This window comes from Dipodomys merriami, unplaced genomic scaffold (assembly GCF_024711535.1).
Source record: "Dipodomys merriami isolate MVZ:Mamm:240054 unplaced genomic scaffold, mDipMer1.0.p SCAF_2401, whole genome shotgun sequence".
Lineage (NCBI taxonomy): Eukaryota > Metazoa > Chordata > Mammalia > Rodentia > Heteromyidae > Dipodomys > Dipodomys merriami.
The window spans coordinates 16,158-37,196 of record NW_027203829.1 but is presented as its reverse complement, the minus strand read 5'-3'; the positions used below and the strand labels follow the sequence as shown (position 1 = coordinate 37,196).

The window sequence follows — 21,039 nt, the reverse complement described above, 5'->3', positions numbered from 1 at the left end:
TAAGATTGAAGGCTAAAAGGCATACAATGGAAGAAACAAAGCCTCTTCAACCACTGGTGTTGGGAAAAGTGGGCGGCCACATGCAGAAAAGTAAAAGTGGACCCCAGCCTATCACCATGCACCAACATCAACTCAAAATGAATTAAAGATCTTAACATTAAACCTGAATCTCTGAAACTACTGCAGGACAGAGTAGGAGAGACACTTGAACTTATAGGCACAAGAAGAAACTTCCTGAACAGAGTCCCAGAGTCACAACAAATTAGGAGAGTGACTCGACAAATGGGACTACCTTAAAATAAAAAGCTTCTGCACAGCTAAAGCTATCGCAACCAAGCTAAAAAGACAACCAACTAATTGGGAAAAATATTTACCAGCAATATATCAAACAAGGGGTTAATATCCAGTATATACAGGGAACTCAAGAAACTAATCCCAGGGGAAGGGGAAAAACAAGTCGTTTAAATGAGGATACAGGAGGACCCGTTGCAACAATGAGAAGTACAAATTGTTATGTCAAAAAAGAACTTTACAACTTGGGGGGGGGCGGGGAGATTTGGTGATGGGGCCGGGGGGAGGATGGGAAGGGATGGGTAGGGGAAACAAAGGAGGAGGCTACAATGCTTGATAAGAAATGTACTCATTATCTTGCCCATGTAATTTTAACCCCTCTGTACAGTATTTTCACAATAAAAAATAAATTAAAAAAAAAAAGAAACTAATCCCTCTCAAACCTAACAAACCAATTACTAAATGGACAAGGGAATTAAAGAGAGACTTCTCAGATGAAGAGATAAAAAATGGCAAAGAAACACATGAGGGAATGTTCACCATCCCTGGTGGTGAAGGAAATGCAAATAAAGACAACCATGAGATACCACCTTACCCCAGTCAGAATGTCCCACATCCACAAATCAGCCAATGACAAATGCTGAAGGGGACGTGGAGAAAGAGGAACCCTATTACACTGCTGGTGGGAATGTACACTTATACAACCACTTTGGAAAGCAGTCTGGAGGGTCCTCAAAAAGCTAAATATTGACCTCCCTTATGACCCAGTCATACCACTTCTAGGCATCTATCCTGAACAACAGGAACCAGTATACAAGGACACATGCACCTCCACTTTACTGCAGCACTGTTCACAATAGCTAGGATATGGAAACAAACCAGATGCCCCACCACAGATGAATGGATCCAAAAATTGTGGTATCTATACACAATGGCATATTATGTAGCCATTAGAAATGACAAAATAATGACATTTGCAGGGAAATGGATGGAGCTAGAAGAAATCATGTTGAGCGAGGTAAGCCAAAAGCAAAGAGACAAATGGTGTATGGTGTCTCTGATAAGTGGATGTTAAATCCAAAATGTTAGCTGATACAACAAAATTAACAAGACTTAAGAAACAAAGAACTGGAGAGGTTCCGGGAAGATGGCGGAGGAGAAGCTGGAATCTGAACAAGCTCTCGCATAGAAAGCAGTTTTAGAGTTCCAGTGAACAGGACTAAGCCAGAGAATCACACCAAGTGTGCCATCACAGGACAGAGAGTTAGACAACAGAGGGGAAGCCAAGGAAACACATCAGCTGCAGCTGCGGCGGCAGGGTCGCGGCGGCGACCACTGCTGCGGGGTCATACCTGAGACACAGAGAGTCCGGGACGAAGGAGCCGGACGCAGCGGACGAGCGGATTCTACTCAACACCAACAAGAACCGACAAGGAGCGGACATCTTCATCCTGCTGTTTGCAGACCAGAGACGACCCAGGATCCAAGACTCGGCGTGAGTACAAGCCCGACGTCCTCACTCCTTCTCAGGGAGCAGAGGAGGGAAGGCCACCCCTCCCCCCCCCAGCACCGGTGATCTCCATCTTGGATACCGACAAAGCTCGGAGGAGCTGCTAGCTCCAGCTCAGGCCTTGGAATAAAACGAGTCATTTAGCAGGTCACAAGAACTTAACGGCGAAGTGACCTGCCAGACTCAGCTCCATCCAGGGAAAAGTCACCCAGCTCAGGCGCCAGCCATTGGAGTGCCTTGACTCACAGGGTAACCAGAGCCAGAGGCTGCCCCTCCCTCTAGCAGCCACCACAATCAATTGAAAAACAGAAACCCTGAGAATGGCTCCAGGCTGGGCGCTGTGAGCTTTATCACAAAATAGCCCCAGGGAAAAGCTACTGTGTGTTGAAAGGCCTCAACTCTACCCAGAACCTAGCCTCATCACCACATCCCCCTCTTTTGTGATTCTCAAAGCAGATCACCCTCCCAGAAAACTAACCTGGGAGGGGGATCTCAAAATCTTGGGTAAAGCAGAGCATTATTCTGCCTCTTCCAACCAACCGACTTAAGAAACCAATCAAGCCACAGGACCTCAAGCTGACCAGAGACTCCAACAAGAGACTGGTTACAGACAAAAGGGAGATACAGGATTCTTCCCACTCCTCCCCCCCCAAAAAAAAAAAATCAAAAGACTTTTTTTTCTTTTTTTCTTTTTTTTTCTTCTTCTTCTTTTCTTTTTTTTGCTTGTTTTTTGTTTTTTGTTACCATATATATATATTTTTTTCCCTTCTAAAACTTTTATTAATCTTTAATTTTTGCCTCTTCTGAAAAAATAATTGTTTTCCAGTAACTTTTTTTTTCTCATCTTATAATTTTTATTTTAGGAATATGTGAATGAGCGTTTTCCTTTCTTTTCTGTCTTCTTTCTCTTTTTCTTTCTTTCTTAATTATCTTTTTGTTTTTTGTCTAGCTCTACTGAACTTCTGATCTTTTCTTCTCCCTTTCCCATCCTTAAAGTTTTTCACATCTCCTCTATGTCCCTCCCCTTCTCTGAACATATTCACATTCCTCTCTAAATAGACGGTTTTTAACCTCTATAATAACATTAATTTTTATGTTTCTATTTTTTTCTGGTCTCTCTTCATTCCCCTTTCCATCTCTTCTTTTTCTCTCTCTCTCTACTTGCATCCTACCCAACCCATTTCCTGCATTGTGATTAGGACATAGTTAACTCTCCCTGTGCCTCCCCACACCAATCTATTCCTATTTTTTACCCACATCTCTCCCTAATCCTAATAATTTCTGGTTTTCCAAATTCTTTTCTGTGGTTCGAAGTCTAACATATAGTTGTTTGATGTTGAATAGATTGTACCTGTAGACTATTGACTGTACAAAGGCAAACTTTGGTTGATGGTTGCCTTAAGATAGTGTTCTAGCACAAAACTGGTGCAATCTTCATCTCAAATGGGCCGAGTAAGCCGGAAAAACACAAGAAAAATGGCAAATTCGGGTATCTCAATTCCCAATCTTGATAATCAGGGATTAGAACAGATAAAGAATAATCCAGAGGAGAGTTCCCAAATAGCTCTACAAACACTAATAGCAAACATGATAAATGAGAAGTTTGACAATGTACAAAGGACTCTGTATGAGCGTGATAGGGAGAGAGAGGAGGCATCCCAGAAGTTTATACAGGAATATCATAAGCGTGAGGATGGTACTCAAAAACTGATACAGGATTTGCGTGAACAACTTGAGAATACTCAAAGAGAAAGGGAGGAATGGCATGAGCAGGCAGAGAACACTCAAAGAGAACTGCAGGAATCCCACGAATGGGAGGAAAGAGAACTGCAGGAATCCCACAGACGGGAGGAAGCTAATCAAAGAGTAATTCAGGAATTGAGAGACCAGGTAGAGAATACACAAAGATCACTAAAGGCATTCATGGAATCCATTAACAAAGAGCTGAAGGAAGTCACGGAGACCACAAAGGGAATGCTGAATGGAACCCAACAGAAGGAATGGGAGTCCAAAGAAACCATAACCAATCAACTAAGTGATTTGAGAACAAACACTGAACACCAAATTAAGGAAGTAAAGAAATTCATACAAGACCTAAAACAGAGCTTCAACAAAGAACTTGAAGCCATCATAGCTGACCAATTAGAAGGAAAAGAGATAAAAAACAAAGTAGAGAGTCTTGACAGCAGGTTAGACCATGCAGAAGATCGAATCTCAGGGATTGAAGACAGCCTAGATATTATAGAGAAAGAACATACAACCATCCAAGACAAGTCCAAGAAATATGATAGGTCTATCCAACACCTGGAAGACACCATCAGAAGGCCCAATCTAAGGATAATGGGTGTAGAGGAGCACCTAGAAACAGAAGTTAATGGTCTAGGAAATTTGTTTATCAGGATCCTAGCAGAGAACTTCCCAAATATACAAAAAGATAGGCCTATTCAGATACAAGAAGCTTTTAGAACCCCAAATAGACCAGACCAGAATAGGACATCCCACCATCACATTATAATCCACACAGGATCAACCCAGACCAAGGAAAAGATCCTTAAAGCTGTCAAGGAGAAAAGGGTAATCACCTATAAAGGGAAACCAATTAGAATTACCTCAGATTTCTCAGCAGAGACAATCAAAGCAAGAAGAGCCTGGAATGACGTATGCCATGCCCTAAAAACAAACAACTATCAACCAAGAATACTGTACCCAGCTAAACTCTCCTTCATAACTGAAGGCCAAATAAAAACCTTCCAGAGCAAAGAAAAATTGAAACAATACATCTCCACCAAACCAACCCTACAAAAGATTCTTAAAGATGTCCTACACATAGAAAACCAACAAGACCTCAACAAAGGCCAAGAAACTGCACCCAAACTGAGAATCCAAGAACCTTAGGAAGAACCCAGTTTTCGCAGCCCCCAAGAAGGTGGATAACATGGCAGGAACTCCCAAATACCTCTCAGTCCTATCTCTTAACGTTAACGGACTGAACTCTCCAATTAAGCGACATAGACTGTCTAGTTGGATTAAAAAACAAGACCCTTCTATCTGCTGCCTGCAGGAGTCACATCTTGCCCGTAAAAACAAACACATTTTCAATGTTAAAGGCTGGAACAAAATCTACCAAGCAAACGGCCCTCATAAACAGGCGGGAGTTGCAATCCTAATATCAGATAAAATAGACTTCAAATTAAAAATCGTGAGAAGAGATAAAGAAGGTTGCTACATACTAATTAAAGGATCTCTCCTTCAGGAGGATATTACAATTCTAAATATCTATTCGCCAAACAATGGAGCACCCAAATTTATCAAAGAAACACTACTTTCCCTCAAATCCCATATAGATCCAAAGACATTAATTGTTGGGGATTTTAACACACCACTCTCCCCACTAGATAGATCAACTCGGCAAAAACTCAACAGAGAAACCGCAGATCTAAACAGCTGCATAGATCAACTAGACTTAACAGACATTTACCGAACATTTCACCCAGCAGCATCAGAATACACGTTCTTCTCAGCAGCACATGGAACGTTTTCTAAAATAGACCACATTTTAGGCCACAAAGCAAACGTCTAAATTCAGAAACATTGAAGTTATACCTTGCATTCTCTCTGACCACAAGGGAATAAAATTAGAACTCAACACCAAAAGCCACCAAAGAAAGTCCGGTATCACATGGAGGCTGAACAACACACTGCTGAATCATGAGTGGGTCATGGAAGAGATTAGAAAGGAAAATCAAATGTTCATGCTATTCAACAAAAATGAACACACAAATTACCAGCTCCTCTGGGACACAGCAAAGGCAGTACTCAGAGGCAAGTTTATAGCTCTGAGCTCCTACATCAACAAATTGGAGAGATCTGAAACTAACAATTTAATGACACATCTAAACCTCCTTGAAAAAGAGCAGCAAGATAAACCCCAATCCAGTAGACGGAAAGAAATAATCAAAATTAAATCAGAATTAAATGAATTAGAATCCAAAAAAACTATAGAAAGAATCAACAAAACAAAGAGTTGGTTCTTCGAAAAACTTAACAAAATTGACAGACCCTTAGCAAACCTTATCAGAAAAAGGAGAGAACACACCCAAAGTAATAAACTCAGAGATGAGAATGGAAACATCACCACGGAAACAACCAAGATTCAGAACATTATAAGGGAATAATTCTCAAAACTTTATGCTAATAAGTTTGAGAACTTGACAGAAATGGACCTTTTGCTAGCAAATATTGACATGCCAAAACTGAACCAAGATGAGTTAAACCAGCTTAACAGGCCCATATCAAGCATTGAAATAGAAAGAGCAATAAGAGACCTCCCAACTAAGAAAAGTCCAGGACCAGATGGTTTTACAGCAGAATTTTACAAGGCCTTCAAAGCAGAGCTCACACCAATACTCCTCCAACTCTTCAATGAAATTGAAAGAGAAAGCTCACTACCGAACACATTCTATGAAGCCATCATAACCCTCATCCCAAAACCAGGCAGGGACTCATCAAAGAAAGAGAACTATAGACCCATTTCTTTGATGAACATTGATGCAAAACTTCTCAACAAAATTTTGGCCAATCGACTTCAACAATTCATCCAAAAAATCATACACCATGATCAAATAGGATTCATTTCAGGGATGCAAAGCTGGTACAATATACGCAAATCAATTAATATTATTCATCACATCAACAGGAGCAACAATAAGAACCACATGGTTATCTCAATAGATGCAGAAAAAGCATTTGACAAGATCCAACAACCCTTTATGATGAAGGTTCTGGAAAAATTAGGAATCCATGGATCATTCCTCAATACAATAAAGGCTGTATATGACAAACCTACAGCCAGCATTATACTCAATGGTGAAAAACTAAAGCCATTTCCTCTTAACTCAGGTACAAGACAAGGATGCCCACTCTCTCCACTTCTCTTCAATCTAGTATTAGAATGCCTAGCTACAGCAATAAGACAAGATGCAGACATAAAGGGGATCCAAATAGGGAAAGAAGAAATAAAACTCTCCCTCTTTGCAGATGACATGATCTTGTATTTAAAGAATCCCATAGACTCCACTCCCAAATTACTCAAGCTGATTCAAAACTTTGGCAAAGTAGCAGAGTATAAAATTAACCCCCAAAAATCAATGGCTTTTCTATATGCCAACAATGAGAAAAGTGTGGCTGAAATTAGGAAAGCAACTCCATTTGTAATAGCCCCACAAAAAATAAAGTACCTAGGAATTAACTTAACCAAAGAAGTGAAAGACCTCTATGATGAAAACTTTAAAATCTTGAAAAAGGAAATCAACACAGAACTTAAAAAATGGCAAAACCTCCCATGCTCCTGGATTGGCAAGATTAACATCGTGAAAATGGCAATACTTCCCAAGGCTATCTACAAATTCAACGCGATACCTATCAAAATTCCACCCTCATTCTTCAAGGAAATAGAAGAGGCAATCCCAAAATTCATATGGAACAATAAAAGACCCCGAATAGCAAAAACGCTCCTCAACGGAAAGAACACTGCTGGAGGAATATCAATACCAAATTTCAAACTCTACTATAAAGCCATAGTAATCAAAACAGCTTGGTATTGGCATAAGAACAGACCTCAGGACCAATGGAATAGAATTGAAAACCCAGAAATGAACCTACAGACCTATAGTCATCTAATCTTCGATAAGGAAGGTAAAACAATAGAATGGAAGAAAGACAGCCTCTTCAGTAAATGGTGCTGGCAAAATTGGTTAACTACATGTAGAAAACTAAAGCTAGATCCTTATATATCACCCTGCACCAGAATCAACTCCAAATGGATCAAAGACCTTGAACTCAAAGCAGACACTCTGAAAACATTACAGGATGGAATAGGAGAAACCCTAGGACTCCTTGGCTCAGGCCGAAATTTTCTGAATAGAGACCCGGAAGCACAACAAATCAAAGAAAGGTTGGACAAATGGGATTGCATAAGGTTGCAGAGCTTCTGCAGGGCAAATGACAATAGAAAGCCCACCGATTGGGAGAAGATCTTTACTAGCCATACAACAGACAAGGGTCTCATATCTAAAATATACTTGGAACTCAAAAAATTAAACCACCCAACAACAAATCCTCAAAGAAACAACTGCCCAATAAATAAGTGGGTGAAAGACTTAAAGAGAAACTTCTCTGAAGAAGAAAGAAGGATGGCCAATAGACACATGAAGAAATGTTCAACATCCCTAGCCATCAAAGAAATGCAAATCAAAACAACATTGAGATATCACCTCACACCAGTTAGAAAAGCAAAAATCAAGAACTATAACAACAACAGATGCTGGAGGGGATGTGGACAGAAAGGAACCTTACTTCATTGTTGGTGGGAATGTAAACTTGTTCAACCACTTTGGAAAGCAGTATGGAGGTTCCTCAAAAGACTTCACATAGATCTCCCCTATGATCCAGCAATCCCACTTTTGGGCATTTACCCAAATGTATACAAACAAGACCACACTAAAGCTACCAGCACAACTATGTTTATTGCAGCATTATTTACCATAGCTAAGATATGGAACCAAGCCAGATGCCCCTCAGTAGATGAATGGATCGAGAAAATGTGCTATATATACACAAAGGAATTCTATGCCTCCATCAGAAAGAATGACATTTCCCCATTTGTTAGGAAATGGAAAGGTTTGGAAAAAATTATATTAAGTGAAGTAAGCCAGGCCCAAAGAAGCATAGGTCCCATGGTTTCCCTTATTTGCAATATCTAGTATAGGTATGAGTCAAGCGGAAAAGGTCAGATAATGTGATATTAGGAAAATGAACCCTTAAATATGTATTTTAATGTTTTCGTTTCTTTCATGCATGTGTTTCTAATGCATTTATAAGATTATTTCTTTGTTGCTTTGTATGTCCCTCCCCCACAGTGTAACCCCCGCTTTCACTATATTTGATGTCAATATAACATGTGGAGGAGATGGGGATAAACAAGTCGTTTAAGGATTCAGGTGGACCTGTTGCAACAATGAGAAGTACAAAATGTCATGTCAAAACCAACTTTACAATGTCGGTGTGGGGGGGGGGCGGGGGGTATCATTGGGGGGGGAGGGGGGAGGCTGGGAAGGGAGGTGAAGGGTAAACAAAGGAGGAGGCTGCAATGCTTGGTAAGAAATGTATGCATTATCCTGCCCATGTAATTGTAGCCCCTCTGTACAGTATGTTCTCAAATAAAATAAAATTAAATTAAAAAAAAAAAAAAGAAACAAAGAACTTCCACTCATCTGGTCAAACCACTACTAAATAACTCCATGCTGCTGATCACATGTATGGTATATATGTGTACACCAGAGGAGAACCAGGAAGATGACACAGAACTAGAGGGAATCAGGGAAAAACATACAACAGCGGGACCCATCAGCTGCACAGGACATTGACCAAAATGAACTAAGCAACTTAATGGCAATTATGGGAGGGTGGGAACAAATGGGAAAGAGGGAACAGCTGATACTATGCAAAACAAAAGAAATGTACATACCACCCAATGCGGAAGAAATGACTGTATCACAAAGCTCATAGAACTCATAAATGTTATACCGTAATAGACGATTTGTTCCAGGAAAGTTAGAATGTGTTTGTGACTTTAACAGCATCACTATCCCACAATACTGTGAAATTGGGGAAATTATGTAATCAATCACAATAAAAAAATAAAAATTAAAAAAAAAGATTGAAGTCCACACTAGACTCCCTCTAAACAAGCCTAACAGAGAAGGAAATGGTGACACTGTCCAAAAAGAAATGTACTCTTAGCAGGGCACCAGTGGCTCACACCTGTAATCCTAGCTACTCAGGAAGCTGAGATCCGAGGATTGTGCTTCAATGCCAGTCTGTGAGACTCTTATCTCCAATAAACCATCAGAAAACTACAAGTGGCATTGTGGCTCAAGTAGTAGAGCACTAACTAGCCTTGAGCTCTAGAGGTGAGAGGCAGCGCCCAGGCCCAGAGTTCATGTCCATGACTGATAAAAAAGAAATGAACTCTTTACCCACCTTATATAACTGTAACCCGTATCTTTTAGTAACAGTTAAAAAGTTTTTAAGTATGAATCTGAATTGGGAAAGCAGGACAGGGTCACTGGTGACTCATGCCTATGGTCCTAGCTACTCTGGGCTGAGATCTAAAGATCACAATGGAAAGCCACCAGGGCAGAAGAGTCTGTGAGACTTTCATCTCCATTTATTTATCCGGCAAAAACGAGAGGCAGGGTTCAAGTGCCAGCTGTGGAGGAGGGAGACAAGGTAGACTGTGAAGACGGAATTCAAGCTCCAGTGCCAGAACATACACATTAAAAAAGAAAGAGGCTGGGCACCGGTAGCTCACAACCATAATCCTAGCTCACAACCATAATCCTAGCTACTCAGCCTTGAGCAAAAAGGTCAGGAACAGCACCCAGGCCCTGACTTCAAGCTCCAGGAACATCACACACACAGACACACACACACAGACACAGACACACACACACACACACACACACACACACACACACACACAGACACAGACACACACACACACACACACACACACACACACACACACACACACACACACACACAGCAGAAGACAACATCCTTAAAGGAACATGACAAAATTGCAAAAAAGATACCAAGTGATTTCATTGGTATCTTTTATCTCAAACTTCTAAAAAAAACCCATCTCCGGTATACTTTCTTTCACAGTGAAATTAATGCTTAGAAATTTTAGATGGGAAAGACGTTAGGATGAAAAAGCCACCCATTCTATTCTGGTACACTTAATATTCAACTAAAATCTAAGTCCATAAAACTTCCACTGAGTAGTGGGAGTTCTCTACTCATGAGACACAAGTAAACACAACCTAAATTCTGTTCTCCATGCTAGTCTTCAAAGGTATAAAAAAAGGTGTATTCTCCCTATCTCCTTTCCTTAGATTTTCATATTCATGATCCATTAACTCTCTAACTTTTTAAGACATTAATACTAGCCACTCTTCCCAGGGTTCTCCATGATTTTTATTCCCCTTCTAAAACATGGCTCTGAATGACAAATATCCTTCAAGTCTTATGAAATCACTGCTGTTTACTATCCAAACATACTTCTAACTCCTGTTTTCCTTGTCCACTAAAAGCAATTCCTGATAAAAATTTCTGAAAATGCCAACACTTTAATCTTCCAACATCTCAAAGCATCAGAGTTAGACATTAAACCATTCTAGCTGCTGGGAGCATGAGGAGAAATGAAACTTCCTGTCTCTGTAACTCCTGAATTTGAGCTTATCTGTTTGAGAATACCATACCTGCACTCACAGCATGATCTGACAACAATTACAAAATCATAAAGAACCCAACAAATAAAAGTGAAGATACCAGGCCCCTACATTCGCCAAAATAACATGCAATACTCTATTTGTAGAGTTCTTCAGGGAGAAAAATAAATTCATTTTTAAACACATAGTGTGTTAGTCACAGACAAAGTAGCCTCACTTATGCAAGCATCATTAAGAACAGTGCCTCATATATGGAGTAATTTGCCATGTCCCATGAAGTTATCTCTCCATTCTACTGACCCATGCACTATGGACCCGAAAGTAGGTCAATCCAGTTCTCTCTTAGGTATTCACAAGTAGTGATAGTGGAACCTATTAGTATCTGATAGGTATGTATGCCAAGACACAATATAACTCTGAAGATGGAGAAAGACAGGTAGAATAAATCTCCTTCCAGAGAAAAATGATAGAGATGAGCACAGAGTATTAAATGAGAAACAATAAGGGCTATGAGAGATGAAGAAAACAAACTGGTTTTTCAAAACTTTTCCATATGGATTAGAAGTGCAGGTTTCCTTTTGATCAATACAAACTTTCAAGACTAAACCTTGGCACAGGCCAAATTTTTCTTAAAAGAGACCCAGAAACACAACAAATCAAAGAAAGATTGGACAAATGGGATTGCATGAAATTGCAGAGCTTCTTGCATGGCAAAGGACATAGTTAGCAAGATCAATAGAAAGCCCATGGATGGGGAGAAGTACTTCACTAGCCATACAACAGACAAGGGTCTCATATCTAAAATATACCTGGAACTCAAAAAATCAAATCCTCCAAAAATAAATCCTCAAAGAAACAACTACCCAATAAATAAGTGGGTTAAAGACTTAAAGAGAAACTTCTCTGAAGAGGAAATAAGAATGGCCAATAGACACATCAAGAAATGCTCAACCACCCTAGCCATAAAAAAATGGCAAATCAAAACAACATTGAGATACCACCTCACCCCAGTTAGAATGGCTAGAATCAAGAACTCTAATAACAACAGATGCTGGAGGGGATATGTACAGAACCCTACTGCATTTTAGTGGGAGTGTAAACTTGTTCAACCACTTTGGAAAGTAGTATAGAGGTTCCTCAAAAGACTACATAGAGCTCCCCTATTACCCAGCAATCCTATTTTTGGACATATACCCAAATGATCACAAACAAGACCATCCTAAAGCTATCAGCACAACTATGTTTACTGCAGCATTATTTACCATAGCTAAGATATGGAACCAACTCAGATGCCCCTCAGTAGATCAAGAAAATGCAAAAAAGAAAATAGAAAAAAGGCTAGAATGTACCTCAGCTCAATGGCAAAACCTTGTCTAGCTAGTGCAACAACGTGGGTTCAATGCCCAGTTATCAAAAAACAAAAGGCAGAAAAACAATCAAACAAACAAAGAACAAAAGGCAAAAAAATAGCCCTAAATGAACAAAAATACTTTTTGGTCCTGACAGATTTAAATTCACCTAGCCCTGGTTGCCAAACAAAGTGCTAAGCAATTCTTATATTCAACATATATGACGATATAATTTTAATACATAGAAGTCCTTGAAATTACTTCAGAGGCAGAGTAGAGGGATATGAGCAGTTCCAAGACACAGATCTCTAACTGGCAGCTGGATTCACAAGACAACACACCACACCAGTAGAATGTCCCCATGTCCTTAGTATCAAAATTGCACAAGCTAGCTACTGAATCCAAAGTATCCTAGGACTTAATGTTTCCATATATAGACCTCCAGCATGTTTGACTTCAGCTGAAATCTCACTGGAACTAGGGATCCCAAGGGAAGTCTCTGCCTTTTCAATGATATTTGAAGTATCTTGTCCTAAAGAAAAATCAAAATGTGTTGCTCTTTATTACCCAAACTAAACAAACTAAATTTCAAAAATGTAATATCAAAGTCCATGTGTCTAAAATCATGATAGCTATAAGACAGTTTATTTTTAACAATTAGGGTTATTAATCCTTGGAAATATCTCCTTAGTATAACATTTTTTATACAAAAACTCTGATACAACATCACTAAAGAACAGACATTTATAGCAATTCCTAGACTTCATTCTAATAAGAAAATGCTAACAATTCTACATGCGATGTCTATCATCTACCTCATGATCACTTGTCTTCAAACAATAAATCCCTTGAACAAATGTAGAAGGAGATTTATTAACAAAGTCCCTTGTAACAATGTAAACGAACACAGACAGTCATGAAGTGACTGATGATCTTACACACAGTGGCTAATGTAGCTGAGCCTGAGGAGAGCAAGGACTTGTTCCAGGTGCCCCAATATCCCCATCTGGCCTGGGATATATCTTTGGAAAGTTTCCTACTGTCCCAGTAAATGATCGGGGGAGGGAAGACACTAGAAAGTATGAAAGGGCTGGGAAGGTGGCTCAGTGGTAGAGCGCTTGCCTTGCATGCCTGAGGCCCTGGGTTCGATTCCTCAGCACCACATAAGCAAAAAGGAAAAAACTGGAAGTGGCGCTGTGGCTCAAGTGGTAGACCGCTAGCCTTGAGCTGAAGAGCTGAGGGACAGCGCCCAGGCCCAAGAGTTCAGGCCCCACGACCGGACCCAAAAAAAAAAAAAAAAAAGAAAGTATGAAAAATTAGAGAGAAATAGTATAATATACGTAAGTTATCTAATTATTAGCCAAAGTATGGGGAACCAAATAATATTTGCTTAATGCACTGCTTGACTGACAGACACTTGCATGTTTTCATCATGTAGGCACCATGCAGCAAAGGTAATTACTGCTGATGGCATTTATAGAACTGAAAAACTATTATTTATGGTTGTAAAAACAAGTAAAGAAGTTCAATCCTAAATTAGCATTGAGCTCGAGTCTCTTAACCCCAACTTCTTTTTCCTTGTACCAGGGCCTCACACGTTTGGTTTGCTTGCTCGTGACTGGCACTCTACCACTTGAGCCATACCTCTAGTGTAGCATTTTGCTGAAATTTAGTTGGAAATTGAATCTGCATTTCATCTGGACCTAAGCATCCTCAGGAGCTAGGATTACTGGTGTGAGCCAGGGGTACCAGGTTAACCCCAATATTTTTAAATCCCAATATTTTATAGAGATTCTAGCTGGGCACCAGAGGCTCACACCTGTTTTCCTAGCTACTCAGGAGGCTGAGTATCTGAGATCTGAAGATCACAGTTCAAAGCCAGCCCAGGCAGGAAAGTTCATGAGACTCTTATCTCCAATAAACCATTAGAAAACCAGAAGTGGTGCTGTGGTTTAAGTGGTAGAGTGCTCACCTTAAGTTGAAAAGCACAGGGACAGCGCCCAAGCGCAGAGCTCAAAGCCCCATGACCCACAAAAAAATAGAGATTCTAGTCAGTGGCTGTCTGTAATACCTGAAAAGGGAGAACTTCTGAAGTCTCAGGGTCCCTGGAAGACCCAACATCTGGTCTTTTCAACTGGGCACTACAGCTTCCATTAACTTTCTTGATTGGCATGTTGGTCAACAGATTCATTAGTCTTCACAGACTCAGAATTCTCCACTGACTCCCAGTTTCCATCTTCAGTTATCACTGGAGTCTCAAGGATCATCTTTATCAGAAAGCCCAAGGGAAAAAAGTGATTGAGGTCAGCTTTTTTAGTATACATTATTTGTCTAAATCTTTTGACACTTTCACAGAGTCACAGGCAGGAACATTAGTAAATTAATACAGACAAGATCCCACAGATCTTCCCCCACGTTCTCCTAATAACAGCTTCCATAACTGAAGCATAATTCATTGTGGCAGAATCCACCAATCTTCAGATTTCAACAGATTTCAACTGAAACTCTTTCACTTCAAGAAGTATAGATGAAATTACATAGCATGCCACTTGTTAAGAATTTTTTACACAGCATTTAAGTCCCTCCAGACCAACTTCTATTGTATTAAGACTTTTTTTATTGTTTCTGAATAGTCCATGCTATAAATGTACTTTGGGACTATCACAGAAATAAGATGATTCAGAAACCTTATGTATAGGTGTTTATGGGAACCAAAGCTTTCTCTTGGGCTACTCAGTTTAGTTTTAAATGTTACTGTTAGGCTGGGCATGTGCCTTAGCAGTAGAAAGCTTGCCTAGCATGCATGAAGCCCTGGGTTTGATTCCTCAGTAACATATGAACAGAAACTGGCACTGTGGGTCAAGTGGTAGAGCACTAGACTTGAGCAAAATGCTCAGGGATAGTGCCATGGCACTGAGCTCAATCCACAGTACTGTCTCAAAACAAGGTATTTTTCTATTCTTTTCCCAAGTAAACTATCACTTCATTTTCCTAGTGGCAATGTATGAATAATCAAGTTCCCCTGAATTCTGATCAACCTTGTGTTGTCACTATTTTGATTGAACCATTCAAATAGGTATGTAGTGGTACCTCACTGAGCCTTTTAAATTGCATTCCTCTAATGGCTGGGACAAAGGCATCCTTTTATGTGCTTATTTGCTGAATATATATTCTTCAGTGAAACATTTATTTGTATCTTTTGGTCATTATCCAATCATTGTGTTTTGGTTTTTATCATTATGTACTACAGAGACTTGAGAACACTGTTTATTAGAGATTTAATTCCTCTACTATATGGCTTGCAAATATTTCACGCTAGTTTATAGTTTATCTTTTTCCTTTCTTCCTAGAGTCTTTCCCTGAGCAAGTTTTTCATTGTGAGGAGGTTCATTATCTATTTTCCCTTTTACTGACTATCCTTTAAAATCTTTAGTAATCACTTCCTACTAAAACTCTTCCAGAGATTTAATCTATCCAAAAATATTTCTGTCAGAACAGTTTTTTAGGGTTTTGTTTCCTATTTATGTGGTGGCCCTAGGGAACAAAAGATGTCCCTAATCCTTTTGCTTTTGTTTTTTAGATAGGGTTTCCCAAATTTGTCTAGGCAAGCCTCAGACCATGAATTTCTTACCTCTGCCTCTCAAGTACCTGAGATTACAGGCATACACTACCATGCTTGCTATCTCTGAAACACTAACTTTTTGTTTGGTCTGCTCTTAAACCTTAATCCTCCTATCTCCTTCTCTGGAGTGTCTAGGATTATAAGTATAAAACACTATTCTGGGCCTTTTGCTATTATTAAAAATATTCATCATAAATATACCAAAATTCTGTTAGTATTGGAACATTTGATGTGACAAAAGAGATGACGATTGACTTATATTTTACACTTACTTTTTTTTTTACAGTGCTAGTGATAGAACTTAAGACCCCACACATACCAGGGAAGAGCTCCACCATTTGGCTATATCCATTGAATTCCTACTTTAACATTTTTTTTGCCAGTCCTGGAACTGGAACTCAAGGCCTAGGCACTGTCCTGGAGCTTTGTTTGCTCAAGGCTAGCACTCTAACCCTTGAGAGACAGCCTCACTTCTGGATTTTTCTGTGTATGTAGTATTGAGGAACTGAACAACGGGCTTCATGCATGGTAGGCAAGCACTATTACTAAACCACATTCCCTGCACCTCAGATCAACTTTTAAGCAACAATTCAATTACCCAATCTAATTCCTTCCAGAAGAAGAGAAGGAGAATCAAATACCATGAGAGAATAAATGTATTTCCTCCTCTTTCCTTCACTCTTCTCTTGTGCTCTCTCTCTTTCTCTTTCACCCTCCTTCACCCATACACACAGGTATGTATAAACTATTTTATAGAGAGATGGATTACATGTAGGAAAGAGCCAATATATGACAACAAATGTTTCAAACAGATTTAAAAAACTTATTAACAACTAAGGCAGAAAGACCAGCACACTACTATAATTAAGATACATACCAAAAATGCTAACAGAAAGGAAAACACCCATTTGAATCAGGAGACATGATTCATACACAAAGAACCAAACACAAGTCTAGAGCTTGGAGTGTCAAATCTAGCCTAGAGATGTTTTTAATTTATCTATATAGTGCCTAAACTTTTAAATGAGTTCCATGTTTAAAAACCAGTCTTCATACAAAAGTGCAAGTGTCCAATTTCCCTTGAAAACTGAAAGATCTAGCAACAAAGGCTATATAGTGACTGGTTAATAACTACTTCATGCCAAATAGCTACTGGTCCTTTTAGGCAATGCTCCTGCACCTCAAAATTGGCACTCGAATTCAATTCACTCATTTATGTTAACTGATTAGCCCTATAGTCATCTGCAAATACCTGCCATGAGACATACATCAGACTGTGACAGGTGAAAATGCCAGAGAGAGTGTTCAAAGGTATAAAAACAATCCATGAGAAAGCTCAAAGGTATACATGATACCAGTTGCCTGGAGCCATTAAAATACCAGAGAGAAAAAGAATCACGAGGCATGAAATCAGAAGGCAACTTTAAGATACCTTGGAGCTAAGCTGTAGGTGTGTGTGTGTGTGTGTGTGTGTGTGTGTGTGTGTGTGTGTGTGTTTGTGTGTGTGTGTGTGTGTTGTATACTATGTGTAATGCATGCACTATATGTAATACAAAATATATCATTGTAGAAATGTAATTCATTTAACTTCATATGATATTAAGACATACTCTGAAATAGGAAACAATGGAAATCTCTATACTTTGGTCATCACCATCTAAATTTGAATCTACATGATTAAAAATCATTTAGAGGGGCTGGCCAGGTGGCTCAGTGGTACAGTACTTGCCTTGCATGCATGAGGCCCTGGGTTCAATTCCTCAGTACCACGTAAGCAGAAAAAGCCCGAAGTGGCACTGTGGTTCAAGTGGTAGAGTGCTAGCCCTAAGCTGAAGACTTGAGGGACAGCACCCAAGACCAGAGTTCAGGCCCCAGGACCAACCAAAAAAGAAAATAAAAGATCATCTAGAATGTGTTAGGATGGAAGACAAAGAGTTTATATTGTTTATACTGTTAATATTATTAGTAGAAGGAATGTAGATACTCTACTCTCAATAAATTCATCATCTCTCAGCAAACATAAATAAATAACAGGTAGGTGAAAGTGCAATTGCATTATTTAATGGTTTCCTAAGTTTTCTGGGTATTTTATGATGAATTGGAAAAGAGAAATATGCCAGTAAATTAAGAAAAAATAAGCCAAAAGGATTCATATTTTTAAGGAACCAAAATGCATATGCTTTGTGTCTCTCACTCCTACCATCAGGCTGCCTTTTCCCTCCTTTACCCTTCTCAGCAATCAAGGCTTACCAGCAACTTGCTCCTGCCAACCTCAACTTGGGGAGTACCATGCACCCAGCCAGCACATAGCCACTCCTGATGCCTACAAAGTGTGCTCCCAATGCCTGGGAAATACTTCCCCCTGTGGGGTGGGTCTGGCCAGGTATACTTCTGGGTCCGGGTTTTTCTTTGGTCTGAAGTGGCTGGGCTCTGGTTCATTGAGTTTGGGCACCAACTGGGTGGTTTAAAGTTTGGCTGACCATAGTCACTGGAGTGATGTCAGCTGGGAAAAGGAGACTGGGGGTGTCCATCTGCATTTGTGTTTTTGAAGATCTGACCCTCCAACAGGTACTGAGCGCTAAGTAGCCTCCCAACTATCCCGAGGTCAGGGATTACCCAAGCCACTGATTGGCAAGGCCCAAATGGGCAGAACAGGGCTGTCCAGGCCAGTAGCAAAGTGTTTGCAAGGACGTTTAGTTATATGAATTGGGCAGGAGAAGGTGAGGGAGGACTAACTAGCAAATGCAAAGGCCTTAACAAATTTTAATAATCCAAGAAAAGAAAAACAAAAAAATGCTGCAAAAAAACGGGTCAAGGGGATTGTAATGTGGCTTAGTGATAGAGGCTTGCCTGGCATGCATGAAGCCCTGGGTTCAATCCCTCAGTACCACATACACAGAAAAGGCCAGAAGTGATGCTGTGGCTCAAATTGTAGAGCACTAATCTTGAGCAAAAGAAGCACAACGTCAGTGCCCAGATGCTGAGTTTAAGCCCTAGGACTGGCACAAAAAAATGAGGGGGAGGAGGTTTGCAAAAAGGAGGTCTGGGACTTGAACACCTGGCTCGTCGAGCTTATGAGATGGGATAAAGTTGTTCTCTCTCTCTCTCTCTCTCTCTCTCTCTCTCTCTCTCTCTCTCTCTCTCTCTCTCTCTCTCTCTCTCTCTCTCTCTCTCTCTCTGTGTGTGTGTGTGTGGTTAATTGGAGATGAATCTCAGATTTTCTGGCCCCCAAAACATTAGACTCCTGAGTAGCTAGGATTACAGGCATTAGCCACCTATGCCCAGCTCAGGATAGTTTTAACTCTTAATATGGAACTTAATGGGAAAAGACAGTAGGTTTCTAAGCAGACTAGTAAGATGCTTTGATTTGTGGTTTTTAAGATGAGTCCCCCTTCCCTCATTAAAAAAGATGCATCTCATTATTTATCCTTCAGTAGTGTAAATGTGTGAAGTCTGGAGTTGTGGAGCTAGAAAGGTATAAGTTTATAAATATAAGGAAAATGGAACTTTTCAGAGGTAAAGAGATTGGATTTTTTTTTTTGGCAGTCTTGAGGCTTGAACTCTGGGGCTGGGCACTGTCCCTGAGCAATTCAGCTCAAGGCTAGCACTCTACCATTTGAGCTACAGCGCCACTTGCGGTTTTCTGGTGGTTTATTGGAGATAAGAGTTTTACAGGTTTTCCTGCCAGGGCTGGCTTTGAACCCTGATTCTTGGATCTCAGCTTCTTGAGTAGCTAGGATTACAGGCATGAGCCACCGGCACCTGGAGAGAATTGGATTATGTAAAAATCCAAACATGTGGCTGGGTATCAAACACAGTGGTTAGATGTCTAGCCTAGCATGTGCTAGGAGAGAAAGGAAGCAGAGAGAAAGAAGAAAAGAAGAACAAGAATAAGGGAGACAGGAGAGAAAAAAAGAGAATCTATGTTTTCTACTGCTTCAGTGGTTTCAGTAGAGCCATCATTCTAAATAAACCTTCCCCAGATAAGTCTCCGATTTGTCTGCCTGGGCTGGCTTCAAATCTGGATCCTCAGATCTCAACTTCCTTAGGTAGTTATAATCGTAGGCTTGAGCCACTCTAGCTCTGGCCTCTTAACCTTCTGTTTTATCTAGTAGCTGCTAATTTCCTCTTACCTCATTTCTGGGGCTTGAACCCAAGGCCTGGGCATTGCTCTTGAGCTTTTTTGTTCTAACCTAGGGCCTAGCCACTTGAACCACAGCTCCACTTCCAGATTTTTTTTGGTGTTTCACTGAAGATGAGTGTCACAGGTGAAAATCTATTTAAAGAGAACAGTAAAAACAATGTAGTTAAACAATTGTGTCAGAACAGGAGCTCAAAGGATCATACTTTGAAGAAAAGGTGCTGGATTCATGGACACAGACTATGACTTTCACTGTCCTTAGATTTAACATAGTAGTAGATACACAGAGACACTAAATAAATGCTGCTTGATACCAGTTCCATTTTGTGTTGCTTATATTAAACCTAACTCACTTTGTGAATGTCAGTTTGGAAGGAAACTATCTTGCAGAAAAGCTTATAGGCAAATCTCCAACATCAGGCTAGGTTCTCAAACAGAACTTGAGGCACTTCACAAGCTGGGCCATTTAGAGATGAGGCAGAAGATCTTGCTGGAATACCAACCTGGCCCATGTCCATCTCAAGCAAAGCATCTGGTTCCCATCTGTTTCCTAAGCTAAACCTGCACAGAGATACTCTTTGAAGAAAATCTCTTTACAATTGAACTATAGACTCATGTTATTTGCCAATTATCATGTAAGAAACAATGGCCTCATCCTGAAAAATACTGGCAAGGATCACCTTAAGTAGATGACCAAAGATACATCCAGGCAATGAGACACCAGAAATTGATATGACATAACTGAGCTTTCTCATTCAGTTATAAAATTGGGCACAAACAAACAAGGAAACCAATATATGCCTAGCTGGGTTCCAGTGGCTCACCCATGGAAT

The 21,039-nt window shown here is 40.0% G+C and overlaps 1 protein-coding gene across 12 annotated transcripts in view; it reads right to left on the bottom strand.

Annotated features, from left to right (window-relative positions):
- LOC138835910 (protein FAM114A2-like) overlaps positions 1-21,039 on the bottom strand; it is a 47,618-nt gene that overhangs the window by 14,360 nt on the left and 12,219 nt on the right. For 11 of the 12 annotated variants that reach the window (XR_011374789.1, XR_011374781.1, XR_011374780.1 and 8 more), the window contains 2 exons: positions 20,199-20,341; positions 14,515-14,710 (listed from right to left, as the gene is read on the bottom strand). Coding sequence is in view for 1 of the 12 variants with exons in the window: in XM_070034491.1 (XP_069890592.1) it covers positions 14,515-14,634 (120 nt within the window). In the remaining 11 variants the exon portion in view is untranslated. The remainder of the gene's footprint in view (positions 1-14,514; positions 14,711-20,198; positions 20,342-21,039) is intronic. The other variant, XR_011374790.1, reaches the window with a different exon arrangement.